This window comes from Pseudoliparis swirei, chromosome 2, assembly GCF_029220125.1.
Source record: "Pseudoliparis swirei isolate HS2019 ecotype Mariana Trench chromosome 2, NWPU_hadal_v1, whole genome shotgun sequence".
NCBI lineage: Eukaryota > Metazoa > Chordata > Actinopteri > Perciformes > Liparidae > Pseudoliparis > Pseudoliparis swirei.
Genome location: NC_079389.1, coordinates 7511516 through 7532226, shown reverse-complemented (window position 1 = coordinate 7532226; position 20711 = coordinate 7511516). Strand labels below are relative to the sequence as shown.

The 20711-nt window shown below is 40.2% G+C and overlaps 1 protein-coding gene across 1 annotated transcript in view; it reads left to right on the top strand.

The window, feature by feature from the left end:
* Positions 1–20711, top strand: part of gpc6b (glypican 6b) — a 74111-nt gene that overhangs the window by 44825 nt on the left and 8575 nt on the right. Inside the window, exons 5-6 of the mRNA XM_056432472.1 lie at positions 7055–7185; positions 7847–7990. Coding sequence (XP_056288447.1) covers positions 7055–7185; positions 7847–7990 — 275 coding nt within the window. The remainder of the gene's footprint in view (positions 1–7054; positions 7186–7846; positions 7991–20711) is intronic.

Sequence of the window (20711 nt, the reverse complement as noted above, 5' to 3'; positions counted from 1 at the left end):
TAAGTTTGTATGCTGATAGATTTTGATGAACGTAATGATTCCTCGCTCCCGATGACAACGAATCCACTGTCTCCACAAGTTCAATGTTTCCCTACCATTGTCCGTCACCCCTCTGTTAATAACTAAGGATGGGTTAAATGCAGAGAACTAATTTCCCCTTGGGAATTAATAAAAGTATATATCTTATCTCAACAAGAGCGCGCTGTTTGACGTGATGACGTCACAGTACGTATCAGCGGGGAGACTGACAGCACGGAGCGCTCAACGAGCCCCGAGCGCGGAAAGACTGCGAGTCTCTGCTCGAGCGCAGGCTGGACCGTTAACCTGAAGGGGGGGATGGGGGGGGGGTATGTTCGGTTCCCGCAGCTGCTCGCGCACCACCCTCCGCTGTTGTTGTTGGCTTTTGTAGTGTTACTAAAAGAGTAACACTGTGGCCTTGTCCGTCACCATGGAAACATTGTCACATGACATGAAAGCGCTTTGGTTCTGTGACGTGGCCTTGTCCGTCACCATGGAAACATTGTCACATGACATGAAAGCGCTTTGGTTCTGTGACGTCGCTAGTGACATCACGGAGCACTGAACCAGAGTCTATAAGTAGAAGTGATTTCCAGCAAAGCAGCAGGGATTTGTGAATCTCACAGGAGAGGTGGGCATGACTGGGTGGGACGGTTTGGCGAGAATCACCTTGTGTGATTACTCCTACACCCCATCCGGGGTGGGTTTGGTTCTGTGGGATTCACAACCCCTTAGTTTAGTTTAGTTTAGTTTAGTTTAGTTTAGTTTAGTTTAGTTTAGTTTAGTTTAGTTTAGTTTAGTTTAGTTTAGTTTAGTTTAGTTTAGTTTAGTTTAGTTTAGTTTAGTTTAGTTTAGTTTAGTTTAGTTTAGTTTAGTTTAGTTTAGTTTAGTTTAGTTTAGTTTAGTTTAGTTTAGTTTAGTTTATTTCGATCAGAAAAATATACAATGGGGGTGGATGTAGCTCAGTGGGGTAAGGGGGTCGTCCTGCAACCCCAAGGTTGTCGGTTCGATCCCGGCTCTCCCCATTAGTTTTTGCAAGTCGAAGTGTCCTTGAGCAAGGCACTGAACCCCCAGTTGCTTCCCGGGCGCATCACTGCAGCCCACTGCTCCTTAAAGAAAGAAACAACAAATTGTATTGAACTAGTTTCTTTTGTCTCCTCACAGAGAACGAAGCTTTGCATTCAGTCTATAATCCTCTAACTTGTTGCTCGTCGCCCGTGCCTGCTCTGTTTCAAATAGTTCGACTGCATGATAAAATTCAACTGTGATGTTGTGACGGGTGAAGCACAAACTTAAACCAAGTAAGGGTGTAGAAGAACTTTAAGGAAAAGTCTGCTATCCGCTTGGTTATTTATGCAGTGAAAAATATATCTTGATTTGTATCCACATGAATTTATAAGGCCCAACTAGAAACTAGAACTTTTAAAGTGTTTTACATATTTTGGTTATCACAGACTACTGGATTATTCCGATTACTTGAAGAGATCACAACATATTTTCAGTTCAATTGATCTACTAATTACTCAGATTTTTAAATTTAAATATTATCCTGCTCACTTTATTTTTTTGTTGCAGTCTGCAAGGCAGTGCCAGTTCAACAACACATCTACAGTGTTGCATTTATCCTACTTACTTAAAAAAAACACAAAACATCTTGTTTTCTTTATACATATTACTGTGAAATTCATGCAAACCACATTTCAGACCTTTGGACATGGTGCTTGACAAGATTGTTATTTTATTATTATTGATCATGCATAAATTACAATTATGTTAGAATTACCCTTTTTGCAGTATTTAGAATATAAGGACCATTAATGCAACTTATGGTTTCCCATTATGGCTTCCGGCTGTGACAAAACTGTAAACTGGAACATTAGGGACTGGGGAAATACCATTTCATTATATAGCTTCTACACACAGCAGTTGCTTCTGGCAGAGTTTAGACTCCATCCAAAACATATTGTGAAACTTTTATTATTGAACATTTACCTCTTGTTCTGTTTTATGTGCAGAGGCGTCTGTCGCACCAACATTGATTTCCATTTGGTTTGAAAGTTATTTGCTTGCCTAGTCACTCACAGTTGCAATGTAGTTGAGAGGATCTAATTACAGACTCACTTCCCACCTGTGCAATTACAAACCTGCAGAAAGAGTGAAATTATTCTCTCTGGTGTGTTTATGAGCAGCGAGGCTCCACTATTGTTGCTGTTCAGATCACATATGTGTGTTGTGGGGGTGATGCGCCCCATAATGTGGATTTTACAATGTGAAAACAAGGTAATGTGTCTGGGGGAGGGGGAATGGCAAATCTGTACTCTCTAATAATGGAAACAGAATAAGGAAACACAACTAAAAGTCATGCCAGCAGTTCTCATAAGTCATACTTGAGCACATCGTTTGTTGATGTTTAGCAGGTTATGTTTTCAATGTTCGCTATCTTAGTTCTGATAGTAATATCTTCAGATTTGCAGGTATCGGGTCATAGACATAAAATAGACCTGATGATGGCTCTAGGATAAAATTACAAATCTGAATCTGCCTGTCCTTATTTTCATGGCAATCTATCCAGTAAATGTTGCTATAATAAATGTTCTTGCATTTGTATTGCGCCGTTCTCGTCTTCGGACCACTCAAAGCGCTTAACACCACATTCACACACTGATTGCAGAGGCTGCCACCCGGCCATCAGGATCTAATCTAATTCCACAACCCCAAACACACTTTGGTCTTTGACATGCAAACTGGGAATTGCACTGGAGATCTTTAGATATCTGAGCTATCATATATATTCATGACAAATAAAATGTAGGCTCCTGGGGGCGCTGGAGCTGATTCCAGCTGACATTGGGCGAAGGCTGGGACCCCCTGGACAGGTCGCAAGAATTCACGCCTACGGGCAATTCAGAGTCTCCAATTAACCTGAGCTGCATGTCTTTGGACTGTGGGAGGAACCCAGAGAGAAGACACGCTGTCACGGGGAGGACATGCAAACTCCACACAGAAGAAACGCCAGGGATCAGGGATCCAAACCGGCCCCTCCTGCTGTGAGGTGACAGTGCAAACCACATAGTCATGGCATTCTCTTCATAAATCTTGTATCAGACGAGAATATTTTGATCTACAGTATGTTTTGTCCTTTCTGTGACTGCTCTTAACAATTCACTGGATAAGGAAGACAAACTTTACCACCAACTTGTGTGTGGTAGCCACAAATCAGTGTTTCAGCTTCCAATTTATGATTGAAAAAATATATAAAAAATGAGAAATTACCATCTTCGAAAAAGCTTTTATGGTTTGGTAAGTAAACAAATATTTACATTCAGAGTCTGCCGTCTGTTTTTTTGTTGCTATTAATCCTTTAAAAGTGAAAGTTGATTTCATTAAGTGGACATGTGGCTGTGTGTGTGTTTTTTGAGTGTATCCACAAAAGTGTAGGCTTTGTTCAAGGACTTTTCTTCTGTCCTAGAAACAACATGATTTTTTCCCTTATCCATTTCTATATAGTGTCTTATAGCACCATTAATTGGTTGACTGAACCACAGATGAGCTATGGTTTACAGAATCCAAATTACATTTGAGCAATTTTTCATTCTGTGGCACTCTTCACCGGCAAAGAGCCATAGATAGGCCTGTTCACTTTCCTTATTTGTCCTTGTCTGCTGGAGGTTGCCTCTGGACAAATTTAAGTGGTCATCAATCTCGATAAAGAGACAAGCCCAGAGTAATATTACATCCTCCGATTTTGCTGTTTAGCAAGACAACGTAAGTAAGCACGTGTTATGCCACAAACTGAAACATAAACCTCTGATATGAAACTAAATATTTGGATCTCGCTGTGGTTTCATGGCACGGTGTCTTTTTTGGTGTCTATATCTGGACACAGTCTCAGTTTTTGTTGTTGTTGTTGTTGTTGTTAGCAACCACAGCTTAGAATAGGACAATATGCTCCTATTTGCATGACCGTGTCGGGATGATAAAAAGATTTCCTCCGGCTGGCCGGTGGCCTATCGCAGCGCTACAAGTGAAGTGATGCAGGGAAAGTTTGGCTCAGAGTGGCAGCCATGCCACAGAGGTCTGGACGTCATGCACTCGTCCTCAATGATGGTCGTTAATTCTCCATGTAGGTAGAGTTTTTCCACATGCGGTGCAGGAGCCCTTCCTCTGGATCAAAGTTGAACTCCGGCCTGGCTCAACCCAATCAGCACCACTTCTCAGCCGTCTCGCCTCTCTTCTTTCTCTCTTACTCTTTTCCTGTCGCTCCTGGTCTACACTCCCTCAGTTCTATATGAAGACACATTTCGGGGCTCTCTCTGTTTGACGAGCCCATCCGATAAGTTGCAGACACGTCACCATGGTTTCCATCATTTGTGATGCTTGAGGCACTCTTTTTTCTCCTATTATGAAACATAAGTTGTTCCAAGTTGGCTTCCTTGACCTACATTTTCAGTGTTTGCACTTGAGAGTTTTATGCTCACGCTTGAATTGATATATTTTTTCTATGTGTTTGTTATCAAGTAAGCAGACATACCTGAGGCAGTTGAATTAATTTGCATTCTAATCAGACTGAACAGAAAGCTATATTGCAGTGCCAAGTTCAACATTCTATGTGTTTCGCCTAAATTGCAGTTTAGCACCAAGAAACACATTATAGCAGCTGATCAGCATCAATGCCAATTACCAAATTGTAGGAAAATCGTATTTTCTTGCATGGTATTTCTGCTGGTACAAGCGTTGTCTACTGTTAGACCATATGGTGGCACAGTGGTGCGATTGAAGGGCTACTACAGAAAACCATTTGGCACGACAGTCCGTATATATTAAAATCCCAGCAAGCCTCACATGCTATTACATTGTTCTTTGTTAGCAAACGGAAGACTTCTTCAAAGGCTCCGGCTTCAACATTATTGGAAAGGAAATCAAGTCAGAGCGGCGTTAACAACGTTTTGCTCTTTTCCTCTGCCGTTGGTGATCTCAGGTCCCAGAAGAATGACACGCTGCAATTGCCTTTTTTCAGTATTTGTCTCCTGATGAATGCTTTTAATCTATGGATAATGGAGTGATATTACATTTATTTTCAATTACCGTCCTTTGTGTCCTTTATATATTTTTCAGTTGCCATTACTGTTTTTTTGTGGGTTCTCTGAAATATTATCTGTGCCTTCACAGCTTAGGAAAACATTGTACTTATACCATATGATGGGTATGGTGGGTTTGGAGCAGCAAGCCAACATATGGTCTTCTTTGCCTACTGCATTTTAGTGCAGATTGAGTAAACTGGTAAGGAGGTCGTTGTTTCCAAAGGACAGGGTGACCTTATTTAGTAAGGATGTATTTGGAGAGTCATTACGCGAGCCTGCTGGCATAATGACTCTACAATGACTCTTTTCCTGGGAGGGAAATGGATGCAGGAACCTCTCCTGATAGACGACTTAAGTACTGTCTGCAGATCTAGGTCTCGCTCAGTTATGAGTTTGTGGTTTGGTGACATCCAACTCCCACACTAACGCAGAACTGCCATGACAAAGACTGTGGCACATTAGTGTATAGACCCTGTGGGCTTGAGTGCACTTTAGCATTGTTTCTGTTTCACAGCAACATCATTGAACACTCTTGACCTCTAAGACATAACGGCTGATGTCTTAGCCACTGTGAAATAGCTAAAAATATGAAATACTTTGAACACATTCTATTTTTACAAGTAATTAATAGTTTCCATGTTCTCATTTGTGTCAAATTAAGCAATATTCATCATAAATGCTTTATTAAGAAGTAATTAAAATGAATTGGCTTTGTGGAGATGATAATGGTAAGTTTAAGGCCCTCTGGCTTGTGCCCACATGAGGATATTAATGAGCCATTGACCTTATAGTGTGCATTGCCCCACAGCGCCTGTAGATAAATGTTTGGCTTTCAAAAGTGTTATTAAATCAATGGCTCATCAGTGCTGTTTGTTGCATGCAGCCTAACAACATTGTGTTGGTGTGATTGAGTTGATCGACATGAAAATTGAATTTGCCCCAAGATGCATTCATGCTGCTTCATACAGTAAGTGAGTTTAATGGGAAGGTGGTGGTAATTGCCAATACTGTGTTCATGTAATCAGAAGCCAAGACATAATCATTTGCTATTGAGGTTATGACCTTTGTTTTTTTCAGTGTGTTAATAATGTAATCTTTTAAATGTCAGAACATATTGGAAAATGTCCAACACAATTCCCCAGAGCCCATAGTAATATCTTCAAGTTGTATGTTGCATTCAATTTAGAATGAAAAGCCCAAAGGTATTCAGTTCAGTGATATGACAAAACAAGCAACTCCTCACATTTGAGAATCTGCAACCAATTTGTCTTTTTGCATGAAAAAATTACAAAATCATAAATATTATTTAAAACCGATACTCGTTTCATTGTTGATTAGGCTGGCACAGCATTTAACTAAATAAAAAGCTATTTCATTGGTTTTCTGCTGTTTCTTTGTTTTTATATTTTCTGTGCAATCTTGACGGCCTTGAACTGAAAGAAATACGAGCAATGTGAGAAAAAGTAGTACATATTGGAAAGGGGTTTTGAAAAGGTATGCATTGTCTTTTGAAGGAAACTTGAACTACGTAAAACACAAGCTAATAAAGAAAAAACCCACATGAAGAAAATACAAGAGAAATTAGGAGAAACACGTAGTTACAGGAACGCAGGATATCCAGGGATATGCATCCTTCTTGCTTGAGTTTTATGATTGCGTTTCCCTCATCGCACCGGGTCCTCTCAAGTGTTGGAGCGTGCCACATAACACGTGGCAGTAATGTCTCACAAAGCAAGTGAATGAGACCACATAATACTTCCTCCTTTGTGTTTGAAGAAGCTTGAAAAAACTTGCAATATGGAAGATGATTTTGTATTTGAGTGCTTGACCAATTAACTGTGAAAAATGTAAGTTGAACTGAATTTGTTTGCATCAATGTCTGCTCTTCTCCCTCCCTTGCTGCCTCCCTCCCTGCCTCTTTTCCACCTTCTTTTGTTTTACCACTGTCATGACAGAGGCTTTGCTGCTGGTGGCACAGAGGCTGGAGGGACCCTTCAACATTGAATCTGTCATGGAGCCCATTGATGTCAAGATTTCCGAGGCCATCATGAATATGCAAGATAACAGTGCCCAGGTCTCCTACAAGGTACGCCAATTATGTGTCTTCCACATAGAGACCAAATATAACACCTCAGACAGGTTGCTGTAGTTCAAATTAAGGAGAAACTATGGGGTATGACTTTCTTTTAGTCCTCCTGGGCTGTGTCTGAGGTGTGTAGTCTAACACATTCCAATTATGTCCAAGTTTAGTTTTCGTATTTGAATTATATGTTTTGATTTGGTCAGATAATCTTAGTTCAACTCACAGTAGTTCATGTGTTTCCTGTGTTTTACTGCATTTTTCGTGTGCCCACAAAATTGTAGCCAGGAAGAAATAAAATGTAGGCGGTTTGTGAAGATTTTGTCCTGCCTACGCAGTTTTGAATGCCTGTTCTCATTCAAAGTTCAACGCTCTGTTGGCTTACACATGCAACAGATGCAGTTTTGTTTATGGTTTAAGTATATGTGGTATGTTCCCAAAAGCCTTGTAAAAACTTAACTCCATCACCTTAAATAGCGTCGGTCACAGCCCCAAGTTGAATCACCTATCAACGTGGTTACCTCAACTTGACAGAGAGCATTGTCATGCTGGTAATGTGGGGGCAATGCTTCACAAGACCTTAACAAAACAGCATGTTTTCCTATTTTCCGCGTCCCAAGTAATTTAAACCCCTGACAGTTGGGTGCCCATGTATTTGTAATTGCAGGTCTTTCAAGGCTGCGGCCAGCCAAAACCCGTAGGAATGACGAGGTCGGCTCGTGGTGTTCCGGATGTGTTCAACGCTCGCTTCAGGCCCTACAGCTCTGAGGAGCGGCCTACCGCTGCAACTCGTACAAGCCTAGACAGACTGGTAAGGAGATCGAGCCAATGTTGCTGTTTTTCGGACGAGACACTGCATCAGTGTAAACATCATTTGTCTTTCTGACTCGACACTGTTGATTAAAGCTGGTGATTTGCCATCGTAAGCCCCCAGAGCCGTAAATTAATTCTTTGTACTTGTCCTCCATTCAGGCCCCTCTATCGATTTGTGTTTGTTAACGAATCAACAGCTTTACCCCAAGAGGGCAGTGGAAGGTGTGTTGTGCTGCCTTCGGTGTCCTTCTCATCTCTGTGTACTTGGCAAACAGAAAAGAAATGGATGAAAGAGGAGATGGATAGATTGTTTGAGGCTGACCATATCAATTGTTTGCTGAAAAGCACACCTTTATTTTCTATCAGATTACCTGTATGTTTGTTTGACTGGATCTTGATACATGGATTTCCATCTCAAACCACCTTGAGACCTAAAATGCTGCATCAGGGTAAAGGTTAACACGGAGCTGACAGACCAATTCAGCTGAGAGACAGTTCTCATCATGGATTACCTTTGCAGCCACAGTGCCCTTCCTTTCTCCCCTCTAGCCCTTTTCAGAGTGAATGTTTTCAAATTGTATCATAGTTATGTTGAAACACCTGAAACCAAACATCTTTCTTTCCAATATTGACCTTTGAAAAGTACAGAATGCATGAGTTCTACCTCGTCCACAATAGTAAACAGGCTAACTCATAGATCTCAGAGCTTTGTGCCAGGTTGATAACAGGTTATGTAGCTAATGAAGACATCATTTAAAAAGCAGCAATTTCTTCTGCCATCTGTCTCTCGGAATCCCATAATAATAAGTTAGTTATCTGTTTTATTCAATGCTAATGATGTTTTCCACAAACCAATTCATTCTCCACACAGTTGTGATGTCTCATGTGTAGCAGTTTCCATTTTAGCTTTTTATGTCCGTCAATGATTTTTTCTACACCAAATTAATTAAGACTTTCTCTTTCCCTGCCTTTATGCTGCAAACCAGAGGATTGTTTGGAATACGATGCAACACAGTGTAAGGTTCAACATTTTATACCCATTTCAGTTGTTTTTTGTTGGGACTATTTTCTCTGACTGTCTTTTGCTTTCATGATGTTTTGATGTTGTGTGGTGGGGGATACTTTGGGTTCTAAGCATTAGATATTTACAAAAAACAAGTATCGTGACCTGTAAATCCCATTAGTCTCATTTCCATCTCACATGGGAGTCTGCATCACCAGGCTAATGGAAATGGCTCTGAAGGAGCATTTTGTCTTCAATTTATTAGGAGATCTACTACAGGAACTATTCCAGCCTCGATATTGGCCACTGTTGTGTATTATAGCATGAACGTGTCTGCTGTTGAACATGGCATTTTACAGATGAATTGCTAACATCACTGGGATTGTAGACCACAGGCGACGATGTCCTCAGCTTGTGAGGATCCCTTTCTAGAGATCCGAGTTTCGTCAACCACCACATCTTTTCTAGACAGGCCAAGACGCTCATTGCCATAGCTAATAAAGTCAACTCCTTCGGGATGCCAACCAATCAGCATGTCACCTGCCCCGTCAGAACTGGAAGAGGTGAGAGCCGTGAAGTGTTGGGCAATGGTACAGTGAAGATGAGTGCTCATGTATAACTGGGCAGTTAGCCTGCTCAGAGGAAACGGGGCACAGTGACATGGGCTTATTTAACATGCAATAACGAAACCAGTGTACCTGAGCAGCAAATTCCATTATAAAAAGAGAGAAATTCATGCTGATCATAGTGGCCACAGGTAACCTACATGATGGGGGTTGTTTGGTGCATGAAGAGAAAAAGAGAATGCTTGGTTTGTCTTATTACTCACATCCACTATTTCAACCGCTGTCAGCTGGCTGATGAAAATCCCAATGGAGCAACATTAGCAAGCTTTCGGCTTTTGCTGATTCCATATCAAATATCGGGCTCTTTAGCTGGTAAATGCTCCACAATGTTCACCAGCTAGCTGTTAACTTTGTCTGCCTGCTGTTTGGTGCTAAACAGATTGTGTACATTGGGTTTACGAGAGCTTTTCCACTGAACAGATGTCTGCTGGGTCCGCTTTGCTGAGAGCAGTAAAAGTGAACTGACGGTTGGCGGCCTTCAAACCAAAACAATAAACTAAAACATGCTTTAAAGCTCAGTGGAGCTGAGGGAAATGGAGAATGAGGTGATCATTGTGTGGGTTTTCCACTACAAATCACCCCTTTCGAATACAAGTAGTCATTTGGACCATTGTTAATACACCAAACAGTGATTATATATTATCACTGCAAGTCAATTCAATTTTAAAAATGGCTTCAAAGTTAGGCACTGTAACAAATGATAAACGGCACTTCATGTCTTCTCACATTGGACTGTTAACCAATCAGCTACTGCGTAAAGCATACAGGAAAGACTGCCTTAGAAGGTGTTGCTCTTCTAACTGCAGCTAGATATTGGGTTAGGGTTAGGATTAAACAAAAATATCTCAATAACTACTAATATATTATAACTTCTGTATTGTTAAAAGAAACAACTGCAACTGTCTTTAGTCATGTTAGGCCTTCCTGATTATGAACTGCAAAAAAAAGTATTAAACACATACAATCATGTCAGAAGGCCAAGCTACTGAATGAAATAAACCTGTTTCCTATTAATAACATCATACTTTCACTATATACTGTATTTATTGTAGCTACATGGGCCGGGGGTTACACATATAAATGCATCAATAATGACTGAGATAATCATATTAAATGAAACTTCCACTATAACATACATTCAAAAAGAAAGAAGAGAACTATTGGAAGAAGCATTTGTTTGCAGTGATAATTTATAAATATAAGTGAAGGTATTTTTTAAGAGGAAACAACACATGTTTTGTGGAATTGTTATAGAAATGGGTCCGGCAACATAGAACTAGATTGAATCCTTTTTTTAAATACAACATGGCCTGCATCATCACGAGTCCTCGAATAAGTGTGACTCTGCCACAATCTTGTTTTGTTTACATAATTATGTTATAATTCTTGGTCTCTTAAGTCATGCTATTGTCAAATGAAGCCTGCAGCGGGATTTAATCTTCACTTCGCTTATTATGAAAGATGTGGAATCCTCAGTGGTCATTCGTTATTGTTCTAATTTAACATGTATTTATTCTCTTAGCTTGGCAGTGACAGGAGGAGGTTGGCCTGGTGGCTGTTTGTAAATGTTCCCCATTGACAAGACAATTCAATTTAATTAATATTGGGCCAGATCACAATAGGATTTATTTTGTAAGACTTTACATATAGACCAGGTCTAGATCATGCTCTTTCTTAACAATAATTTCACATCACTTACGATTGTATCTCTCTGGTTGTTTAAAGTTAACCCTCCCGTTACCTTTGGGGTCAATTTTACTCCATTCGATGTTTAAAGTCTCAAAATATATGATTGACATCATGTTTTTTTTTTGCTTCATATTTTACGACTTTTCCTTATTTAAAGAGGACAACTGGGTACACATTAAATGAACATGATTACATGTTTTCAATGTCCTGAACACACGAGTGCACGTCTGTGTTTTTTGGGGTCAATTTGACCCCCAGGCTGAAATATCAACATTTTATAGACCTATTTTATACTTTTGGGTTGTTTTGGATGATATTGAGGTCACTATAACTCTAACATTCAATTTTTAAATCTTCCAAAAGGTTTTGGGCCCTAACACAACCAGCAAACCACAGATAGTTCACACATGACGCGGGGGAGGGGCAAACATGTACACGTTTACACAGCAGCCTTCTACACACTTTTTTATTTAGGTATCAGCAAACACACATTAAGTACCTGACACTTACACATGGGAACTAATTGGAATTAGAATAATTTTCTGGAGGTTTAAATAGCTGGAGTCCAATTGACCTCGAGGGTAAAAGATGTTAGAACATTTGAAGGTAACAGGAGGGTTAAGGGGATTTAAGTGGTCAGTGGGTGTCTCCTATGAAAAGCAATTTATTAGCCATCGTTATTAATGAAGCCGGTTCTTGCTTCCTTCCTTCAACCAAAGAAGCCTTCTGTCAGTGTGTGTGTGTCGTAAATGAATCTGCTGCCTGTTATTGTTCCACACCTCCGGTGTGCGTTCAGAATAAGTGTGAACGTGTGAGTCTCGTGGAGCCGCTGCCTCATGCCATCATTAACGTGGCAGCTTGTATGTGTTTATCTTGCAGTATGGACATGATGGATTCCCTATGAGAGCACATCTGTGTTGTCCCACACTGTCCTCGTTTACATTAGATAATTACCTGTGACAGTGACACTACTCCGCCTTGTAAAACGTGACAGTTTTTTAAGGTCTTGTCCTGAGTTACCGTTATGTTTTTGAGTCAAAAGAATGTGCAAGGGATGGCAGGAAGAGCCTGCATTAATTTCTTCTGTTGCCTATAGAGAAGCCTGGAGGAGCAGGCCCACCTCCTGCTAAATGAGCCATGACTGTTTAATTGCCTGACATTCTTTTAGAGCACACGCCCTCAAAGCTCTGAGAGAAATGGAGATTTGAAAGTCCAAAGAGGGGATAAAGGCACAACAGACTGTCGGGCTCAGAGGCGGATTATAGATAAGAGGTGGCGCTTTTAATTTGACATTTGTAACAAGTTTGGTGCAGTTCAATTTGGTGTAGTTTTATTAGTCCCTTTTGTCTGCCTTGTGTTATACACGGTTTGCATTTTATCAGGATGACACTATAAACAAAAAGAGCAAGACACAGACAAGACTAGACTGTAGAAAGAGCCTGTCGGGAACAATAATTGCCATAACTGTATGTTCCTAAAGAGGATACTTTTTGAAAATCAATCAGATGTAAAAAAAAAAAAAGAAGAAAAAAGAATTAAGATTAAGACATCAACAGCGACTACGAGGTTATTCATGTACATGCTCTTTATTGATTATTAAAAAATGAATTCCCCATCTCTAACATCCTGGATGGATTCAAAAACTCCCTTCATTAATGCTAGATCAGGTAATGTGTGGTGTGTGTGTGTGTGTGTGTATATATATATATATATATATTGACAGAATTTAATTGAAAATTACCTGGAATTAAAATGTGTTAAAGAATAATATTGATTTAGATTTTAAATTAAATTTGTTAAAGAATAATATTGATTTAGACTGGTTTTTACCATTTTCTTTCCTTAGCCAACCCTTAATGTACATCCAATTTTCACACGTTTTTTTGTAGGCTTGATGATTGTAACTACTAAATTAACTAATTAAAGCTCCCTATTTTTATAAGATTTACTCCTCTTCTCTTTTCTTCCTCTCCTCGCCTTTCTCACCCTGTCAAACATTGTTTTGTACTGCTGGCGTAAGTAAATCTTTTTTTGGAAACAATTGACAGGGACTATGCAGCATGCATTCAGGCATTATCAAGGTTAGTCTGAACTTGCTACAGCAATTCCCAACTGCTGCTTTGAAACAGTAAAACGCTTCACATAATATTGTAGGAAATAGTCTTACTGGAAAGTGGTTATGAACTGAGGGTCAAAAAATAAATAGGAGAGGTCACAAGTGTTTATTTTTTGGTCATGTGTTTCTAAGCTCTGATGTTATTCTTCTAAATACTGCATGGTTTACTAATCTGGGCGTCTGATAATAATAGTAATGAAATAGTGAGACTTGGTTGAAGTTATCCTTTTTGAAACTGGTACCTGATGGAATCTGATCCGCCAAAGTAGTTCCAATGTCACAAATCATGCTCTCAAATTAATGTGAAAACAGCTTTCTAGTGTCTCGACTCTGCACATGGATGATTTTCAGTGAAGTTCAAACATTAAGTATTAACTTGCAATCGTATAACATGAAGTCAAACTGAATACTCTTACACACAAACATGTTTCTCTCTCATTCTTTGCCATGTCCTGTAAGAACATGAGTAGAACATCCATATGTGGTTTGTGAAGTTAGTTTTCAGGAGAAAAAAAATAACCACTCCCTTCCCAAAACCCTGACCCTGACATTATGTGTTTGCGATCCGAGAACACGTCAAGCCACGGAAACATTCTTGTTTTGGATCCAGCTTAACGGAAGCACAGTGGGCCTGTCCACAGCTCCTTTCCCTGAGTTGTTGTATCTACGGACTCTTGCCCAAGCCATGCAATTATGTAGATTCCACAGATTCTAACATAACTGGTACTTTTTCTAAGACCACACAAAAATATATAGTCTCAAAGGGCATACGTGGCATGATCGCTCTGTCAGGCATTGTTTGACTGTAACTAAGTCAAGTGTAACAAACTCCGAAACACCACATTCATACTTTTAAATGGAAATCACCCCTTCAGCAGAAATGGGTCTGATCTGACTTATTACGAAGGAATCATGAAAAAACAAACAATAGCGATAGTGACAGGTCAATAATATTTATTTATTTTTTTGAATAATGATAATTTGGTCTGATTGTTTTGCGTGTAGCATTGCACCACAAGCAGACACTCTTCATTTCACGTTAGGCACATTTGTGAAGGCTTCAAAGCTTAAAGTATTAACTGGCTAACTGGCAGTGCATCTGCGTTGTGCCCACACAGCAGTGATAGTACTGCATGTTTCTCTTTCAATGTTTCTCATTAGTGTCTCAGAACATCTCCAGATATCTCCAGACTCAGTGTCCATCACCCACATGGTTTAAAGGGACAGTTAAAATGTGGTGTTAGGTTGTCTGCTCGTCATCAGTTATGGATGCAGGGATGCTTGGTGGCGCTAATGTGGGATGATTGTTTGATTTATAGACTCTGCTCCTGTTTCACGAGGAACATACCTGGGAGGATGCTGGATTTTTACCATTTACAGCTTTTTCGGGAGGATATCAATTATTCTTTAACCCTTGTGTTGCCTTCTGGTCATTTTGACCCGATTCAATATTTAACCCTCCTGTCGCCTTCGGGTCAATTTGATCCGATTCAATGTTTAATGTCGGTGTTCTTTCGGGAGTCAACAAACAAACATAAAGTACCTCACACTTAAACTTGGAAAACAATATTAATTCTAATAATTTTCTGGAGATCTTAATAGCTGGGGTCATATTGACCTCAAGGGTAAAATATGTTAGTAAATATAAAGATAACAGGAGGGTTAAACATTGAATCGGGTCATATTGACACAAGGGTTAAGGCAAAGACTACCACATGCATTTAAAACAGAGAATGTTTGTAAAAGTAAAAAATCTGAATACTTTATCTACCACTTACCAAAATTAAGTCTGAATCATTAACTTTATTGAACAAAAACATACAATATCATTATTTCTCTGACTACCATTATTCGCAATTCACTTAATTAAAGATCTGTAATGACCAGTAGTGCCGCTCCATTGCAGCCCAGTGACCAACAGATCATTGTACTGGACAGCTTCCAGTTAGTCAATGTTTGTAATTGTGTGACCGTGGAGCGGGACATTTATTGGAAAGAGCATTCAACCTTATTGGATGGAGTTAAAGGTTTTGGAAAAAGGGAAGTTTGTGTGGCTGTGTAACCATGCAGATGAGTCTCGCTCAATGCACACTAAAAGGCATGTGTTTGGACAGTCAAGGTGACCAGTAATCACCGTCACCACAACTCACCACATCCACCATAGATGAATTCCAGGAGAAAATCTCAGATGTATTAAACATTCATACCAAAAAGCAGACACGGTTGTGGCCGTGAGCCTATTTCTCTTCTTGCATGAGTGAAAATCATCATATTCTGAGAGAGAAAAAAGAGCCATGCATGGAGATGGATAGAAAGCAGAGACCTCCGTCATTACACATTCATGACTGTTTTAGGTGGAAGGGCATAATTAAATAAGTGAGGAAACATATTCGTTGGCGATCCATCTCAATCGGACACTGTGGTTTGCAGCCATACAGGACACCAAGGCTTGAAGACCTCTCTGCTGTTGTGAGATTTTAGGTATTATAACAGAGAAGTTTTAGAAGTAATACAAAAGTCACCGGTATTAAATTGTCGTCATATTAATACAATTCTGAAAAATACATGCACATGTGTCGGCAGTGTGGAACTAACAATAATGCTTCTAAAATCATTTCTGATGCTCACATTTTAGACCATTCACCATTTCCAAAGTCTAGTCCAAGGTGGTGGAAAATAAAGTTCAGTCGGAAGAAGCATGATTGCATGCTGATTGGAGGAGCCCGGGGTGGAGGAGGGTCGCATCTGTTTGAGATGAAATGTCAACTGACAGCAGCAGAGTGGAGAACCTATTAAAAAAATTGGACAAGAACGATGTTATTGACTTACAGAGACTGCGCAGAATCAGATTGGTTCATTTAACTTACACGCCCCCAATCAGCTAATGGAGTAATCGCTGGTAGAATTAGTGACTGTTCTGAATGAAGAGGAGTGTAATGAGTGTCTAGTGTGTAACTCCCATACCCCATGTGCACATGGACCTCATTTTTAAAATGTCCAACAAGTTGAAAGGTCACCTATCGTTTCTCGATCCTGCAATCTCAAGCAGGCCTAGCAAAAAGCTATAGATGGCCACTCTAGACTGTACATGTTTCTAACCATGGTAAAAACAAAGACAGATGCAATCCCTTTTATGAGGTTGCATATATTGTCCTGAAGGGTTAGGGTTAGGGTTACTGCAGTTCCGTTTTTGTCTTTTTCATATGCTATCATCTTGACAATCAGTACAACTTTGTGAATTGTACAATGCGTCCCTTCGAAAAAGGCCAAATCAACAGTTATAACGTCCGGACTATAATCAAAAAGAAGCTCCGAAATTGTATTAAAATCATTCCATGCATCGTCCCCTCTTTCTTATGCTGGAGCCTTAAAGGTTCTGATACTTTTCATATCTGTCAATACATTAATGAGGCACATTGGCCTCATTACACTCTGGGCTGCGCACCTCTCTGGGGAACAAGGGCAGCAGGGAGCGAGCGAGCCTGCCGATGATTGCTCTGTTCTCCACAGAGCTTAGCTTCCCTTTAATCATCACCTCAAACTTTTCCTGTCGTGGCCTTGAACAAATCACAGGCGCAAACTCACAACTGTTTCATCAACATTCTTTCATTTTTTCCCACTGTGGGATCATTGTATGATACATTTTGTTCACCATGATATACCATATTGCCTAACTGGGTAGATGTCATGGGACTGAGCAAATGGTTCACGGCAATATTATGAAGAACCGTCTGTAGAGTGTTTCCCAGTGTACATTAACAGTCTATAAATATCACATGAGCTACAATAACATGCAGCAATTTGTCATTTGTGGCGTGTGAAATATGGACAAAAATACAGTTACCGCCAGTTGAAGTTGGGCTCTTAACCCTTGTGTTGCCTTCGGGTCATTTTGACCCGATTCAATATTTAACCCTCCTGTCGCCTTCGGGTCAATTTGACCCGATTCAATGTTTAATGTCGGTGTTCTTTCGGGAGTCAACAAACAAACATAAAGTACCTCACACTTAAACTTGGAAAACAATATTAATTCTAATAATTTTCTGGAGATTTTAATAGCTGGGGTCATATTGACCTCAAGGGTAAAATATGTTAGTAAATATAAAGGTAACAGGAGGGTTAAACATTGAATCGGGTCATATTGACCCGAAGGCGACAGGAGGGTGATATATTGAATCGGGTCAAATTGACCCGAAGGCAACACAAGGGTTAAAACAGCTGTGTATTCACCTGCATAATCTCTTAAATTAAAATATCATTAGTTTGTTGGGTGCTCTTCTGACCTGAGCCTATAAGACCAAAGAGGTTGGTTTGTAATTATGCATCTCTTAGAACAAAGACAGCTTCTACTATTTTTGGATTCCTTATCATCATTATCCTTTTCTCTTTTCTCTCTTTTTTTTCTTTTCTTTTTTTCAAGGCACACAGAGATTCGCTGTCAAAAAAAATTAAAGGCGTGACGAATTATTTCCCCTCCAATGAAGACTGTTAAAAGTTGGAAATAAAGTTATGCCTCCAGGGTTTCACTGAACTGAGCGATTTAATTCAGTATTCAGCTTCATCCTACTAAAGTATAGAATCAAAACTGAATTTGACAAGATGGTGAGACGGTATGGAAACAAATCCAATATAGTGTTCTCAAGCAATTAAATCAACATACTGTACAGTCCTGTTTATGGCAGCATTTTTTAAATCTTATGCTATAAGTAAGACAGATAAGCGATGAATATAGTTTTTCTTATCGCCGCAATAGTATTTGTGTCCTGTCCTCATTTTCTGTATACTATTATAATGGAACTCGCAGCATTTCCGCTACTGTTTAAAAACCCAGGCTGCAAAATCCAAACAAATGCAAAACAATGGTCAGTTTTCCAACAATATAATTGTAGTTTTTGTCAAGTATCCACTGCCAGGAAGCTGCAATATAACAACATCACATTGCTGTGAAAAGAAAAAGATAAACGTACTACTGAGGCTGATGTCCGTGTTAAATCAGGTCGTTCTGCTGAGTCAAATTTATGCTTGGACATGATCAGTTGTAATCAAGGGAAACAAGGAGGGCGACTCCAGCTGAGAGTTGAAAAAAGGACAACGGGCCACAGAATGATGCTAAAAATGGATTCATCCTGAAGCCCGGCAGTGGAGGGCCGAACCCACCGCCGCACCGTCACATCCAACCACAATCTAGTCTGTAAGTGGTGGTGCTGTTTTCTAACCATGATTTGCTTTGGTGAACTATTCCCGTCTGTGTGAGCAATGCAAGATAAACAGCCAGCCGACGTCTTTCTGGCCGCATCTATTGTGAAGTCACTGAGGGGAAACATATTTGCTTTTGACCTCTGTTGATGGGTATTGATTGGATGATAACAGCCCACATCCATATGCACTCTGGTAGTTGCTCTAAGCAACACTGCCATTCACCTTTGAGGTGAATGTTTCCAGACAAGGACAAAACAAGGGCCTGACCAAATGGAGGGGGCTGCTACTCAAAACATTATCACAGAGGTCATTTCATTGGTATGCTTTAGGCTAGCCAATATTATTGTCTACACTAGTCCAGATGGCGAGTCTTGGTTGAGAGAATTTATTGTTTCTGGGTATATCTGAACCAATGAGAGGGACTTTATGACGTGTTAAACAGCCATGTCCGGGGACAAGGCGTCAGCACTCTGCTACTACACTGTGGCAGTTGAGCTGGTGGCTACATGACCACATAGCGAGGAAGGTGCACTACTCTTTAGGATTGGCTCAGTCAGCGATATAACTTGTTTAAGAATGTGATGAAGAGGCAGAGATATTCTTACTGTGGACTTCCTTCTTGTGAGAAACTATTCGGCCTTTCCTCAAAGTGGTCACTGGTCAGGAAAAGACATGTAGCACGCCCAAGGTCTTGGTATGAGTATAACCAACTCCTTGACCTCTGTAATTGAGACGCAGGATGAAAACTGCATTCGTATCAAATGAAAAACTATTTTAACGCAGACAGGATGAGCAGTTGCCAGGGTAAAGAAGTTGATCGAGGAGTTCTCTGCCCCTCGTGGTTTAGTGGCGAGACCTGCTGCCAAATCTATGATTAGATTGAACATGCACTAATGTAGCTCCGACTTGCAGCAGAGGGATATGCTCTTTGTCGAGCAGTGACAATATAGAGGTGCTATAACTGTGGCTGAGTCAGAATGCCTGATACGCTGGGTGAAGGGTGGAGAGCGAGAGAGGGGGAGATTTACCAGCTGACCGAACAGCCAGCCGAACACCATAGGTCAGCTTTGGCAGCACTGTGAGTGTGATGTGTATTGAGTCTAAAAAAATTGAGCAACAGTCTAACCACATAGTTCTTTTTTTGAAAGGCAGCGAGCACGTCCAGGGCATCATCCCATGGCCAGATAAGAGCTTAGGATGCTGACATTGTGCTGCTACCAGGAGTGTGACTACAGCTTCAAAGCCTGTCACGTCAGCTTTTGATCTGAGAATAGGCCGGAGCATCTGAAAACCTCTGGTCAAAGTGCAGTTCCCTCACATGTCTTTACTGAACTGAACCAGCTGCCACCTGTTCGCAGAATACCTAGGAGAATACAACACGTATCCCTACGACAATATTATCATATGCAAAATGTAAGACAGCATCCTGTCTTATATCGCAATATTATTATGATATAGATATATTGTCCATCCTGTGTGTGCTGAAAACAAGACTGGGGATAAATATTGCAAGAAATACTTTGAGTATCTGTAAACACAGACGTTAAGCCTGCAAACACCATTATCTCACTGACTCATACTGTTGTTTTTGGAAATAATAATTCTCTGTCAACATGTCCTTTTGTTGGTTTATTCAAGCTAGCCAATTACTTTTATACAGCTGGCAAACATTGTACTGCATATTCAGTATGTTTGGGTGGATTTGTATTCAAGGTTTCTTTTTAAAAGAAGGTAACGGTGAGGCTATGTTTGGATCACGACACACTGAGCTGTGTGAGCTGTAATACATTATGGGCTTTGTTTCAGTGATGTTTATTGCTGACTTAATCTTCTCTATCAAGGTTTAGCTGCTGGCTCGACTTCCTGTTGTCCTGCTCCTACGGAGACAGATAGAGTACAGACAGAGAGAAGAATCATAGATGACTAATTTGATTACATTGATGATTGAATTGATCATACATCAAGTGGCAGAAAAAAGAGTGATTATGATCATGCTCTACAGCTCATGACCATCTCGGTACTCAAGGAGAAACGATGGAAGAGTACAGATGCTGTGCCATCCAGAGATGACCCGGGGCTTTTTTCA